General features: G+C 33.2%; 3 protein-coding genes across 4 annotated transcripts; 2 read left to right on the plus strand and 1 right to left on the minus strand.

Moving 5' to 3' along the window:
* Nucleotides 1–6833: 6833 nt before the first annotated feature.
* Nucleotides 6834–9217, plus strand: LOC123706194 (transmembrane protein 164). Its single transcript, XM_045655361.1, has 6 exons — nucleotides 6834–7112; nucleotides 7260–7442; nucleotides 7927–8043; nucleotides 8232–8310; nucleotides 8514–8614; nucleotides 8764–9217. Exons 1-6 carry the CDS (start codon nucleotides 6978–6980, stop codon nucleotides 8998–9000), a joined length of 852 nt encoding a protein of 283 aa, XP_045511317.1. The 5' UTR covers nucleotides 6834–6977; the 3' UTR covers nucleotides 9001–9217.
* Nucleotides 9218–10614: 1397 nt separating this feature from the next.
* On the minus strand, nucleotides 10615–12636 carry LOC123706386 (F-box/SPRY domain-containing protein 1). 2 transcript variants are annotated; one of them, XM_045655641.1, is made up of 5 exons: nucleotides 12495–12636; nucleotides 11954–12379; nucleotides 11539–11812; nucleotides 11192–11282; nucleotides 10615–11067 (listed from the first exon to the last, which is right to left on the minus strand). In XM_045655641.1, coding segments are annotated over exons 1-5 (891 nt in total). In that variant the 5' UTR covers nucleotides 12497–12636; the 3' UTR covers nucleotides 10615–10969. The 2 variants fall into 2 exon arrangements, with proteins under 2 accessions (XP_045511597.1, XP_045511598.1); XM_045655642.1 differs by having other exon boundaries at nucleotides 11954–12636.
* A 1923-nt stretch (nucleotides 12637–14559) lies between these two features.
* On the plus strand, nucleotides 14560–16425 carry LOC123705785 (integrator complex subunit 10). Its single transcript, XM_045654799.1, has one exon. The coding sequence runs from the start codon at nucleotides 14651–14653 to the stop codon at nucleotides 16394–16396; it is 1746 nt and encodes a 581-aa protein (XP_045510755.1). The 5' UTR covers nucleotides 14560–14650; the 3' UTR covers nucleotides 16397–16425.
* Nucleotide 16426: the final 1 nt, after the last annotated feature.

Raw genomic sequence — 16426 nt, forward strand, 5'->3', positions numbered from 1 at the left:
ATTGTCTGTGCCAAATCTCATCAAAATCGGTTGAGAGGTTTAAGCGGGAAAATGTAACAGAAAGACAGACAGACAGAGTTACTTTCGCATTTATAATATTAGTAAAGTTAGTAGGGATGAAGAGAAGAGCTGTCTAATTATTCGCAAACAGTCAACAGAACTCTCAAGATTTGTAATTACTCGGATTGCGCTTAGCCCTATTCTTGATTACGAATACCTAATTTTTTCTTGTTCGTTTCAGAACAAAAACTATAGGAGAGACTATTTTGTATTGTATTTTTATTCTTTGAATATTAATGCATACCAAAGCGCGCCCAACACTTGCGCACACGATAAATGGAAAATACATAATATGAAAACGATATTAATGTACAACAACAAAGGTACAAAAAATCAAAGTTTGCGTTTCGCAAACTTTGAAAAATAAACTATAATCACACCCCGGACACTCCATACAAAATCATTGTTTTGACAGTCACACTGTAGAGACTGCAAATGTGTGTGTTAACGCTTTATGGTTGGCACATTTGTGACTAGCGTAAAAAAAAATTCGCGTTTTTCTGATGAAATACATCCGTAAACAGCACAATATTTAACCATTTTCTACGAAAAACGATAATCACAAATCCAAAATAATAAAATTACTTTAAGTCAATTTGATTAATGTTGTCAATCTTCGTTGCGTTTCGACGTCGTTGGTATCGTCCTTGCGGGGAAATGGGTACCATAACATGTCTGATCGTGCGGGGTGAGGTAAGTGTTTAATTTTGGCGGGAGGCGGAGAGTGTCCGTTCTGTAGCGTTTAGCTACTATTATGTATTCTGTGCTATAATCTTAAATGCTTAGATTAAGGATTGGTCTCCGCGCGCGCTACGACTAGATACCGCCGGCGTACTCGAAAAATGCGGCAACTAAAAGTACGCCGAAATCGGCGTACCCGAGCCAGTCGTGTCACAAGCATTGTGTGGAGAGGGCGTACCGATAGTTTCTAAAGATTTTGGACAAAACCTGAAGTAAAATGCCTGTTTGTGCCATAAAACTGTTTAAAAAAAATACAACAAATAATAAGAAAGACACTGGGATCATGTACCATCAGGAATAATCGTATTATTCAATATTTCACCTGTACTTTGAAAATGTTGTTTACGAAAATACGACGCCATTTAGTGTTGCCGTACTGCATATCCCAAAACCACATTTTTAATTTGAACTTATTTTATTCATAATGTTTTTTTTTTTCAATACTATTACTAACGCATATTATAAAAAAAATGATAATAACAATAATTTATTTCTGTTTAACCTTGTTTAACTGACTCATATATATATGTTTTTTTTTATTACCGCTTTTTTACTTTTAAAAAACCTTTGTGATAGTATAGTGGCATCGCAAGTGGATTTGAGTCACATGTTCATGGGTTCGATTCCCGGCAAGGCCAAAATGAAAGAAATATATTTTTCAAACTTCTTTCCAAGATAACCCATTTCCCATTTATGGGGTAAAATTTATGTAGCTGGCAGTACAATTCTTCACACACACTAGCGTCCTTACAAATTGCCTTACACACACTACAGAACTGAGTTGCCGCACTCACGGAGCTATTGTTTTTAGGTGGAGCGGTATCTAGTCGTAGCGCGCGCGCGGAGACCAATCCTTAATCTAAGCTTAAATGCTTAAATACCTTTAAAAAAAAGACGGGTTGCACTCCGGGAGTGCCGGCAGAAGTGAAAACTTGATTATTAACGTTCAGCATGTTTGATATTTTGGAATGGTATCAGTCTTACGCATGGAATCTAAGGGCTAAAAAAAATCCGTCTTACGCTTTTTCGATCAGGCCACGTGTCCTGACGCGAGTTTAAGATTTTATACCTAACGCCGCTAAAGAAGTTATCACTTCAAAAGGTTAAAATACATTCTCTTATTTCATGCTTTAGACCTTCTTTAAACATAGATAATAAAAATACAAACCTATTAAATATTAAGTTAAAATTTTTAGCTACATCCAGTAGGTATCCTAACTAGGTACCTTTATCCTTCAAGCAATACATTTAACATTTATAGAGCCTTTATAGAGCCTTAAAAGGCCCTAACTCACGGTTCAACACAACCAACAATCTGCTGAAACAATTTGTTGCAGTCGCGATTGAGCGTTCTCTACTCACGATTCATCCAACCCTCAATCTGATGACACAATTTCATTCCGCGATTGCTTGCCACAACGTGTGCACGTCACGTTGATGCCTGGCCTGATGCTAAACCTCAACGCAATAATACGCATTATTAATAATAATTATCTTTGTAAAGCTTGTATTTTTTCCAATTTTATTGATAGATTTCAAGGGCTATAAAGTATAAACGGCTATAAAATATAAACATCTTCCTCAAATATGTAAAAATGTCTTTCCCGCGTTTATCTCAAAACCGCCATTTTGCGATTAACGCGGCAGCGCGATTGAGCCGAGATTGGAGCAATCACAATACTCACGTTTCAACACGCACACAATCTGCTGAGACAATTTGTCGGGTTGCTTCCGCGCCGATCCAATACGCAACATGTTGGGTTACGCCCCCAACGTGCCCTCAACTATACTATTCACTAAGAGCACTATTCACGACACAATCTGTCAGCTCACTGCAGATTGTGTCAACAGATTGTTACTGAAATTGAATCGTGAGTAGGCTACTTAAGAGCATGTTATCATAATTAATACCTTTATACCAACGATTTCAAACTTTGGCGCCTTCACTCTCGATTCTATAAGATCATCAGTTCATCCCTCACGCTACATATCTAATTATCTAGTAAGTACAGTAATCCAAAAGTAATAATGCGCATAGAAATCTTCGTCACTGTTCGGCAACTGTCATATTCTCGGAGAGTCCGAAGATGATATCTATATAGAGCGGTTAAATGAATTTTCTTCATGCATAATTTAGTCAAATTATATGTTTTGTGCTAAAAGAGATTAATATGTATTTGTAGGTAAGTAACGATTTTGTTTCGATAATTCCTTGTAAGTAAATAGCGAGTATAACCCCACGATTGCGAATATATTATCTTTGTTGGATTGATTTACTTGGAAAATTTATAGTACTTTTAAAAGTGTCTTACTGAAGCTGGTGTAATGATGGAAGAAAAGAAGGTTAAAATAATACAAAATTTATATTGAAATAGCTTTCCACCTGCGGCTTCGCCCGCGTTTTCAAAGAAAAACCCGCATAGTTCCCGTTCCCGTGGGATTTCCGGGATAAAACCTAGCCTATGTTACTCGTGGATAATGTAGCTTTCGAATGGTGAAAGAATTTTTAAAATCAGTCCAGTAGTTTATGAGCCTATTCATCACAATCAAACAAACAAACAAAGTTTTCCTCTTTATAATATTAGTGTAGATAAAGTATGGTTTTCAAACACAGGTTTATATTTAAACCATATATGTAAATCTTATCATTAAAATCTCAGTTCAAAAGTATTTACAGTACTGATCATTCTTCAATATTATGACAATTACAAAAAAAATAAAAACAATCAAAATCAGGGATTATCTTTATTTCTGACATTTTAGATACATCGGAACTCTTCTTCATTTTCACTTTCCCTAGTGCCATCACCTGTGTAAATCATTTCATCGATTAATTCAATTCACCTTTAAAAACAAAACCAAGAAAGGTACGTAATAGCAGCTCTATATAATTCCACACAGAGAGAACACGTGCAGTCATCACCAATATTTAAAGACAACTGACGGATTTTTGAGTTTTTTGACTGACAGGCTACCGTCACCTACCGCCCGATTTGTTTTTGATTGTGTATGACCATGAATTGACTTCTATTTCTTTTGAACAAGGTGGAAAATGCAAGTTCATTGTTTAGGGCTCTTACGATTCAATGATTCGAGTGTCTTCGGAAATACGACAATTAGCGAAGATTTGCATGTGCATTATTAATTTTGGATTACTGTACTACGATTCAAATGGCTCGGATTGAAGGGCAAAATTATAGCAAAAATCCTTAGCAAAAATCGAAACAAGCAGTCAATTTTGTCATTTTCACGGAAAAAACGAGTGAAAAAATACGATGCCATTATTGAGTGAGTTATAAGTTGAGTGTGAATAAGATACTTACAAGGCTCAGAAAGTTTACATAAATTATTTTTTAATTATATTATAATAATATATATAGTTAATATGTCCAGTACATTTTAGTTAGTCTTATAATTATTTCACAGTCTCGTAATCATTTGTTCAGAAAAGTCGGCTCTAAATATTTTTGTTTTATCCTTTCTAACGAATTATATCATAAGATATAAGCTTCTTGATTATATCCAAGAAGCTTATATTATATCCATTAAGGCTGCAGTCTAGCAAAATTGCGTTTTCAACAAGTTATTTGACAATTTTTTCCCGGCTATTGAAATGATAAACTGAATTTTTTTTTCTTGTTTATCAATTAGTGTTATATACGCAATGCGCATGAATTTTTTATAAAGTTACTTTATGTTACCTTAATCAGGCCTTCAAGATAAGTCTCTTTCCCCCAAAGACATTTCGAGCTAAGTTTGTGCACTCACTACGTTGCAACCGATTACAATTTATACAATTTGATCAGCGCATTATTATCCTTATATAGTCGTTATTAAAATCTGCTGAATACAATTGCCGAAAAACTTATGATTTTCCTAATTAGAACGTTATAAATTCATTAAATTTCCCATTTTTTGCCTTACAAAAACTATTGATAAATACTGCTAAAAGTTATTTTTTCCATTAATTTATTCGAGTTGAATGAGTATTAAACCTTTAAAAAAATTTTTTTTGAATTTTGATAATTCTTTAAATATTAAAAAAAATATTTAAAATAAGTAGGAAAAATCCTAGCGAATTTCTTTAGTCGCGCTCCTTGGGCCGGAGCGTTCTGACGTGTGCTCTACGCTCGATTTTCCTTCATACCGAAGTGAAAGTTGCTCTACTTCATTAAATTTAATATTTTTGTTAATTGATTATTTTTATCTTAGTTTTGTGCAAATATTCGTATTTTTAAACATTTGATTTCGATATGGAAAATAAACGAAAAAAATATGCGTGTAACTACTAGAAAAAAAATTATCTTCGAACATAAAGTTAATGAAACCAAAGGTGATTGGCAAAAATTTCGTTATTTTACGGGGTGTCAGTAAAGGGATGTATATTTCTTTAAAACTAAAGTAAGCTCATAAATTTTCTTATAATATAATTTTTTTTTGAAGTTCCAAAAATGTTTATTTTTCGTTTGAGAAATACGAAACATAATATAAACTTGTATTGAGAACTTGAACTTGGGACATACGGGAAAAATGATTTGTTTACTCCAAAATTCCAAATATGTCGAGGTGTTTTAATTTTTTCTTCTAGTCATTTTGAACGTAGCGGCATGTTATTTGATTATTAATTTTGTAACTTAAATACAGGATGTTGGTTTTATATTCTGATCTTACAGACGCGCTGACAAATTTAGTCTACCATTTCTAGTTTAGACCTCTAAGTACCAATATTAAAACGAATGGATTATCATCACATCATCAAAACTCAGATGTAATGGAAGATCACAATAACATAGAAAATTCAATAGGTGTTGAGAACTAAACAAACACAAGTAACAGAGACGCGAAGAATAAAAAAAGAGGACGAAAACGATAATTCGTTGATGCTTTCCCTTTTCGACGTATTGTTAGGGTACATCACCAATCTACAAAAAATAAAACTGATGATTCCCAATTGCTGATTAAAAATGAAAAACAAATAATCGACAACAGTGGTGAAAATTTGCTGATCACAATGAAACATCCTTCAGTGGTAGCAGATTTACTCATTTAAAATGTAAAGGAGAGGAGGACAGGAAAACATTATGAATGTGGATGGTGGATTGTATACAGGGTGTAATCGATAAGTATATGCAGGCGATTATGACGTTATTATTGCAGGTATCAAAAAACTTAAAACTGATATCGAAATTACTTTACCTAATGAGCAAAATGACAATTATAACTTTTTAAAAGTATAACGAGAAATATCTAAAAAAATTACTTTATACATTCCCATATCAAGAAGGGAAAATGGGACTAGTAAGTAGAAGTTAAATGTCTAATTCCGGCCAAATACATGAATGCGGAAGATGCGGTTAAAAATAAAAAATTTAATATTTGAAATACAATGCAAAAAAATAACACTTTTGTCATAGATAAGAAACATGACTATTTTTTCCAAATTCAGGGACAACTAAACGTTGCAGAAGCAGAAGCCTGCTTATTTGCTGTTTGGACTGGAGTGAATCATAATCGTCTAATATTAATTTAGTGAGAAACGTCTTCCCAGTTCAAAATGGAGAAATAAACCATCCACGCGAACACCGACATCCACGCGGACGGAGTCGCGGGCGGAAGCTAGTCAAAAATAAATATCTTTTGTTTTCATTTGCGCATTTTTCTATTTTATAATTTTTTACACAAACATTACATTTTTTTTTATGATATACAAAATTTGATAGAACGTATTCCCAAATTTTGTGTACTGATAAAAAGAATCACCCGGTGTAATTTTCACGAAAATTGTTTCAAATTGTCATATTAGGTACTTATTACGAATATTAAATTATGCATACGAATGATTTAATTTTTAAAAATTAAGTGGAGCAACTTTCCCTTAGTACATTTGTATTATTTACATATAGGATGACAGGATGCATTTGTTTGCACTACTAGACCAAACCCTTAATATTACTCGATGCTCGAGATACGGCCACACAGCTCACGTAACCGTCAACCGAGACCTAAACTTAACGAGAGTTGGCAACCCTACACCGTCGTGTCATTAAGCGGGAAAAGTCTCAGGGCACTGGATGAAAATTGAACATACCTAATGTATTTTTTTATTGAAAATATACAAATTTTTGACTGTAATGCAAATTGATTTATAATGTCCAAACTGTAAAAAAAATATCATAATGTTTGAATGGGCGTACAGTGGTGCGAATAAAGCTGTACCTAGAAATGTGGGTCCCGAGTGTGCATATTTTCTATCCACTCAAAGACAAATAATTGAAACCATTCTAGTAGTTGCAGTTTGTATTTATGTTATTGTAAGTATGTATTTTTTGTGTTTTAGCTTATATTTAATTTTACGTCATGCTCAAAGACATAATTTAATTAAAAATCTATGCCATTGTTCACGATGTATGTGAGTCTTGTAGATGTAATTTAATTAATATCTTTTTTGTATTTGAAAGGTAAAAACATACCCAAAATTACACATTCCAAATGAAGCATTGTATGTTAAGAGTGACAGAGGAGGTAAAAGGTTACTTGTGATACTATTGGCCTTATTATGGGGGATGGAAATTGGTTTCAAATTTGCATCTCGCACTGTTATATATTTATTAAATCCATGCCATGTGACAACTTTAATTCAAGTGAGTATTTTAAATTTATGATATTAGAAAATAAAACTAATCCGTTGGTATCCTTGTTTGCTACAAAATAAAGGCATTAATATTTTATTTATAAATGAACTTATATGTACTTAGTTATTTCTTTAAATAAGTGTTTTTTTTCGTTACCTTAATAACAATTTTTTTTTACTTCTTAGAAGACATCATTCATTTGAAAATAATTTGTAACTAGGTCACATAAATTATTATTCATGTATTCATGTAATAACCATAAGAGGCAAAATAAGTAAGGCTATACCAAATATTGAATATTAGAGCCTATGTGAAAAACATTAATATTATAAAAGTTACCTTTAAGGATTCAAATTATTTAAGATCCTAATAAGTAACACTAATTATTTGTAACATACATACAATCTACATTTTCCATACTTAATTGCAAATTGCAACACACAAAATTCCTACTCTTTTATTATCCTAAATTATTTTTTTATAAATATTTCAGATTTATTTATTGGCTGCACCTCCTAGCAAAACAGTAACAGCTCTCTTTAGAATTCATTTAAATCTACTAAATGGACCACTTTTAGCTTTTTTGTTTCCAGAGACAGCTTCTAGAACTGTAAGTATTAAATATTTTAACTAAATTGTTAAGGATTGGTATCCATTGAAAAACTATAAATTCAAATAATTAATTTGCAAAACTTTTAATTTATGGTAACATTTTTCAACTCGCCAGGCTTTGAGATGTTGATTGAAAATATTAAAGGATAGTTCAGGAGACTACTAAAATTTTTATTTTATTTTTAGATATTAGTAGAAGCTGCATTGTATTGGATTCAACATGGTATGATGTTTGTCATACCATACTATTTGCTCAGAATTGGTGGTATGTGTAATGAACTCAAAATTTGTAATTTTTATACTTAAGTGGAACCATATCCAAAGGTTTAAATTGTAATTGGTAAAAAATCATTATACTTGAGTCAAGACTTGTTAATTTTAAACCTTGCATATGGCTCACCTCAAGCCCTAATAATTATTGAGTTATAAAATCCTATTATCCTTATGTGTAATTATTTTAATTTTTAGGTGTTTATAACATTGAACCTTTTTGGGACTTTAATTGGGCTATCTTCAGTTACTGTCTCAATTTGTTATATCACTTCATTATTTTACAAATTATTGCCATAGTAAGTTAAACCTTCTCAATATTTTACCTAGTTTATTTATGTATGTAGATAAAAATTTTTGTTTGCTAACAAGTATAATTTAAATAGTCATTTATATAGTATTATTTGTTACAGTTTTTCAGTTCATTAATAAAGTTTTCTTTTTTCAGCCAGCACAAGTCAACTTAAATCATATGCTCTGTCCAGCTATATTGGATCCGTTTGACGGTCCATGGTACCGTATAGCTGCAGTATTACATCAGGCTATTCTCTGTCCTATGTTATGTAAACTTTTCTGCCTTGTCGCAGAATTTTGCCTTACTAAGTTTCCGCCTACAAAAGTAAAACCAAAGATGAAAGATAATCTATTAGACAATATTCTAGAGCAAAGAGAACATGCTCAGTAGCTTTTTAATGCTTATTCTAAAAGATCGTTTACGCTACTTCCACCATGCGGAAATAGCCATGTGATTTATTCAGCAAAGCCTGAAATAAGCACCAAGTAGATTGAATATGTAGAAAATGCGCTAAAGTTACCATAAGTATTACGCTCGAGTTCGCTTTAATTTTCGCACATTGAGTTATTTGAGTACATAATTCACAAATAAAAATGTTGAGCTATAACATGTAGTTTCTGTTGTAATCCCAGTTCTTTACCTTTTTTTTCGGTAGGAGCCATAAAAATGAAGTAAATTTTCAATTTTCTCACAGCGTTGTGAAATAAATGCTCGCTAATTAGAAAGATCAATCCACCATAAAGGGGTTTTAAGTGACTTCATAACAAATAGGTAGTTTAACATTTTTTCAAGATGGAAAGTTTCTAGTGAATATGATGATTACTTCATACAAACGAACCCTCACATTGTCGAAAATAACATATTATGTACATCCAGACTGTCCGGGCGTCGCCCGTTGTACATATAATATAGCCTCTAACACTTTGGGATCGCGCACATATCATAGGGTGAAGTATTTTTTTTAAATTGGGTCAGTAGTCCTAGAGTATAGTCCATTCAAACTAAAAAAAAAATGTTCTATACACTTAAACATCCCTAATCCCAACAAAAATATTAAAATATACGTGTTAAAACATGGTAAAAGACCAATAAATGAAAATAAAACAAGAAAACTAAATAAAATATCGAATAACTTGTGTATATTATAGCATTATTGATCTATAACCAGGATTATTCTGTCGTTTGTACAGGCTACGAAAGTAAAACTTCATTTATTTACTTTAAAAATAGCTGTTTAATTCAGTGTTGCCTAATTAAAAACATTACAAAAAATACTCATTAGTAAAAGTTGAATATTTCAGACCCAAATATTTTAAACTAATCAACACAGGTTAATTATAATGGTTATTGGGCATTTTATTATTGCACGGCTTTTTGTACATTTATCTTATCTTTGCAAAAATAATTGTAATAATCTCATTCTTATAGACCAAGGGAATGTAAAAAACAATGTTAAGAGCAGGGGCGTCTAGCTACACCATGTAAGTCGCTACCTACCTGGTGCATTTATTTTCGATTATGTTCGATCTAGGATTTTCCCAAGTATCAAGGCCCTCCCGAGTTCGAGGGCCCTGATGCACAGCCCCTGCCTGGCGTAGCTGCCACTGGTTAAGAACATTGAATTTGAAATATAATCTCCCTGAAATTATCAATTATGCCCAATGACCTCTCTTATATTTGCATGACAACTGTCAATAAAGAAATGCACAATTAATACAATGATTATTAATTTTCACGAAATTTTGAAAGTGTTAAATATTGAAACACAATCAATGAATTTATGAAAGTATGAAATAATAAAACAATAAGTACATAATATGTCAAGTCAAGCTCATAATAAAAAATAAAAAAAAAAACTCGTCTGGATACACATAATCAACATATTAGAGCTAGCACGCAAGAGCACCTTTTGTCTCCGCAACTATTTTGTCTCTCCCATCAACTCTATGGGCTACTAAGAAAGTGCGCGCACGTAGCGACGCAACTCCCCATAGAGTTGATGGGAGTGACAAAATAGTTGCAGATACAAAAGTTGATCTTGCGCGCTAGCTCTTAGGAACTATTTATATAACAAATCACTCAAAATCAAAATAAATATCATATTATGACTAGTAACTAGACTAAGTTAAGGAAATATGCCTATATTATGACTAGAATCATAAAGACTTATTGTTTTGACTATAATTACTTAGAGTTAAGACTGACTATAAGTTGAAAAAATTTGTGATTGATGCTATTTATTGCTGTGGCTTTAGAATATTTATTCATGTACCCTTAGTCTTTTTTAATGCATAGACATAAGGATATGATATTTATCACACACATTGACTAGTTGCACCCATAATTTGTACAGTAGCAATCAACCATCAAGGGGTAAACCAACATACACCATTGACACTTCTGTATTACCATACACTGCAGACACTGTTGGATACAACTTCGTTTTGAATGGCAGATCTGTAAAATTATGTTCAAATATTATGTATAATAATTATAAATTTGCTGTAAGTTTAATCAATTATTTGAGTAGATTCGATTGATAATAAAAAAATTTAGTTCATCATGTAACAAAATTACTTACTTCTGAAAGCAACACCCAAAAATTCATATTTTTTTTCAAAACACAGAGTTCCAGAGTCACAATCCAATATAACTCTCACACGCTCTCCAACCTGTGAACAAGAAACATGCCAAATATATATAAAAAAAGTCATATTACATTAATTACTTGTATTGTAAAAATGGCTAAATAGATTGTAATGGTATATTGGATTTATCTCTGCTTGGATTAAGTGATAACCTCCAAACATAAAGCCTCCCAAGGGGAAGCTGAGGTGACCAGCTAGTTCTGTATAAAATGAATTTTCATTTTACCATGAACCCTCAAAATATTTATGTTATTCAAAGTATATCAAAAAGTTGACTTACTTGATATTTGGGGCTATTGTTTAATAGGGGATATTCTCCATGAGTTTCTCCATTATGCAGTAAAATGTTATCAACCAAATTCCATCCCCAACTGTGCTCATCATAGCCCAGTAAACCCACATACCCCTGGCACTGCAATGGTGCCTCTCTTGTAGAAACCCCTATTACAGCAACTGTTCCTAAGGGTCCTTCCCATACAACTTCCCATGCATGTCTGCCTCTACTAAATCCCACTTTGCCTCTACAAGCATCTGTACTTTGTGCAACAGGATTTCTAAAATGGTATTAAAAACATAATGGTGCTACTGTCTTTGCAGTTTTCAAGACTATTGAAACATTTTTTAATGCAAATGGTAAAGTAGTGAAGAAATACAATTAATTAAAGATTACTTATAAAATTAAAGCATTAACTTACCGATGTAAAGTAAATCCATTCGGTTTGATGTATATGTTTCTTGAACAATCATATGGGTTCCATGCATGGAGATATGCTCTTAATTTAGTTTTGTAGGTTGGAAGGCTTGAAAGTAAATCAGATCTTAGAACTTCTTCTGCTAGTCTTCTCATGCAATGGTATCTCCACACATCATTGTTTTCGTCATTAAGTATTCTAAACCATGTTTTACATACCAACATACAATTTTTTAAATCTCTTAAATTCAGATACGAAAAAATATGTTCTAAAAGATGATCTTTAACGAGCACTGCAATAAGATAATGATTGTGGGATTGGTATCCATTGATCACATTGATGTTACAATTACGGACAGCTCTTTTGATATACATAGTATCTTTATTCAGATTATGTTGTAAACAAACAAATCGGCTAACGCCAGCGGTCCTGTTAATAATGCATTATTTTTATAGACACACTCATGCAACCAGATTAATAATACAGAAATTCAGTTTGCGCAGACACGTAACATTATTTTTAATATTTTAAATAGTGACTTTACATGCGTTAAAACTCTTATTATTACGATTAATTATGCATTGCTTATATTAATTTACTAAGGTGATAAATTATATTTCTTTTTGTTTATTGGTTAAACAATATAAACATTAATTTTGAATTTGTACTTAAAATTCAATTTTCTATGCACAGGCAAATTTTTACTTGACACTGACAGAAAACACAACTGACAACACACAGAAAACTTACCACTATTTATCACAGATTATTACCAATATCAAAGGCCCTACTCACGGTTCAACATAACCAACAATCTGCTGAAACAATTTGTTGCAGTCGCGATTGAGCGTTCTCTACTCACGATTCATCCAACCCTCAATCTGATGACACAATTTCATTCCGCGATTGCTTGCCACAACGTGTGCACGTCACGTTGATGCCTGGCCTGATGCTAAACCTCAACGCAATAATACGCATTATTAATGGATATACTAATTTATGAAATATAAGATAATAATTATCTTTGTAAAGCTTGTATTTTTTCCAATTTTATTGATAGATTTCAAGGGCTATAAAGTATAAACGGCTATAAAATATAAACATCTTCCTCAAATATGTAAAAATGTCTTTCCCGCGTTTATCTCAAAACCGCCATTTTGCGATTACTGCATTCTTAGTTAACGCGGCAGCGCGATTGAGCCGAGATTGGAGCAATCACAATACTCACGTTTCAACACGCACACAATCTGCTGAGACAATTTGTCGGGTTGCTTCCGCGCCGATCCAATTCGCAACATGTTGGGTTGCGCCCCCAACGTGCCCTCAACTATACTATTGACGACACAATCTGTCAGCTCACTGCAGATTGTGTCAACAGATTGTTACTGAAATTGCATCGTGAGTAGGCTACTTTATTGGTCACAGTTACCCGTCCGATTAGGGTTCTTACTGTTCTGTGGATTAGGGCCCTTTCCTCCACTCAAGCGACAGCCCAAGCCGAGGTTCGAGATCCCCGTCAAGGGGGGACGCCCTTGTGCATGTCGCTACCAGGGTGAACCTTCAGTTCGCCCCCGCGTCCGCGTTAAAATGTAGAAGCCCTTCTGGCTAACATTGAGAGACACCACACAAAAAAAAATGGTCACAGTTATTGGTAGTTTTCCAATTGCAGAGCATAATGCGACTCAGTGGCGCACAATGCCGAATTATGCTGATGCCTTAGCTGATGCTTAATTGGAACGTGAATTAGTTTTCAAATGCACCAGCAGGTTGCGCTAAGTTCAGTGTTGAAAAAATATATATTCATATGAGCAATGACCTCATTAATGTGTAAAATAAATAGTGGTATACATAATAATTGGTTGAAAACTATTTACGGTTATTTTAAGTAATTTGGATTTCGATTATTTCATTAACATTTTTTTGTTTTAAGTATTTTTTTTTAATGAGTTCTAAAAGAATTAGGTATATACTTTTTAATTGAATCATCTTACTCAGATGATAGTGATGATGACTATTTATCGAGTAGGTACTCCGAGTTTAAATCAATCAATCAGTTCCTTATCAAGTGATATATTTATTGAAAATATATATGATAATGCATCAGCATTAATATTAATAATCACAATTGTTTTATTTCCCATTTGTTGCAACCCTTGCGTATTTTCGTGTGGCAGAGTAAGTACCTACGCTGGCGGCGGCATCGCGCGACATCAAAGGCGTTTCCTTAATGTAGGAAATAATATTGTAATAATGTGGTAATAAGTGGGTGGCTCTGAATAACGAATACTGAGGTGGGTGGTAGCTGTTTGACTAGTAAATAGCTGTTTGACAGCACAGTTTGACAGACTGAGTAGTTGACCTATCGGCAGCCTTATTAGCTAAAAATAAGCAGATAGCAACCGCCGCGCAACAGCAACGCGACAGGTTTGCGACTGGTCGCGAAACGTCAAAAAATTTCGTATTACATACCTACGTAAGCTGTTGCGCCGCTGTCGCACAACATCTGCTTGCTGCGACCGATGCACTTGATTTTGTATGGAAAGCAGCGCCACTCACAATCAGGCATTCGGCTGTCACCTGAGACCTGTCACCTGAGTAGGTAATAGCCAATAGGAAAGTACCTATCCAATCGACTAGGTATCGAATAAAGTCAGGATTGTATTTTTGTTTATTTATTAACTACCTATTACTAATAATAATATGCCCGCAATCGACGTTAATAATTATAATGAAGACGATGAAGATTACATAATATCAAGAGCCAAAGAAGCCCAAAAACAAAACATCCATTCTGCTAAAGCATGGATGCTGACAGCAAAAACTTTATTTCCAACAAATTTTAAGATACAATTCGAAGCGTATTTAATGGAAAAACAATCTGGAAATGTACACGAAGCAGCGGAATGCTTCAGCTCCCTAATGACTTCTGGACAAAATTTACCCGAATTACTTCCAGAAATATCTGCAATTGCAAATGCTTTAAAATCATACGAACCTAGTTTCTTAAGTCAAATGTTCGATAATATATCACCAGACATACAGTTAACTATTTTAAAAACAAGTGTTGAAAACAGTGATGATACAATGGAACACTGTCGGTTATTAGTACTTTTGCTTAAAAAATTTCCACAACTTGGAGTAGATAGTCTTGTTAAGACTTTAATTAATGCTGAAAAATTTTTTTGTGATAATAGATATGCACGATTACTTGTAGTGGAAACATTACCTCTTCTTAGCTCACTTGAATCCCCTAGATTGCTTCAACGACTCTTAGTAAAAGCAATAGATTTTTATAATACATATGTTTACGATGATAATGAACATGATATCACTGATCCATGGCAAAGGCTTTTCGGAGTCTTAGATTTGTTAGGAAGGCAACTAGGATGGGATCCTTACTTAGTAAATTATGCTAATAGTCTTAACAAAGAATCATATTTTCAAAAGCTTTTAACATTGAGAAATGTTGAGGATTGTCGGCAATTACTATACTGTGGCTTGGCTTATTTCCTAAGATCTCTGTATGAACACAAATCACTCAAAGGCAATCATTTATTAATTGAATCATTATCAGATCCAGATTTACCACCATCAAAGAGAAGGAAGGGGGATATAGAAGTAACTGGAGTATCTGCTCATCAGTTTCAAGCAGCTGCAAATTGTTGGGAACTCCTTCATAGTAATGATATTATTTCTAGGGAATTTATGAAATTGACATCCCAACTGCAAACTAAACCGTGGTTAGAAGGATTTACGGAAGAATTAGCACTTTACAGAGGCAAATATGATGAGGCTATACCTCCAACTAGTGTGACAACCCTCTCTGCAAATATAATAAGAATATCAATCAACTATTTTCAGAAGAATTATACAACGTGTGTAGAAAATATTTTAGCTGCTCTTCCACAATTGCCTTCTGTTGAAGGTACATTAGAATCAGATTTGATTGTTGGTGGAAAACACAGACATCTCCATTTCCTACCACCAACTAAAGCTGCCATAATGCACTATTTCTGTTCATTGCTTATCAGAATTTTACTGAATACTGGAAATACTGCTGATCTTACTTATGGACATATGTTAGTACTTATGCAATTAGGATGGCCACAAGAAGAGAGTATATTCCTACACATCTTAGATGTTATAAGGCAAACAGGTGTATTTCATTATCATTTATTTTCAGCATATATTATTCATATAGATATATTAGAAGAATTAAGTTATATTTGGAATGAGCAAGGAAAGAGTATTGTATTAGATATTCTTCCTAACTCTCAACAGCATTTAGGACAGAGAAGAATTGGGACTAGAGGAGCCGATAAAGGTGTTAAGGAAGATTTCAAACAGGCAATGAAAACTCAGGTTGCCAGATGTAATGAATCAATGTTAAATTTAATGATTCAGTTTATTAATTCTGAGCGATCTTATTTACTTCAAATTCTTTAGTCTCAAAAGTTTTTTGAATAAAAACATATT

The sequence above is a fragment of the Colias croceus genome, chromosome 3 (genome assembly GCF_905220415.1).
Source record: "Colias croceus chromosome 3, ilColCroc2.1".
In the NCBI taxonomy this organism is placed as follows: Eukaryota; Metazoa; Arthropoda; class Insecta; order Lepidoptera; family Pieridae; genus Colias; species Colias croceus.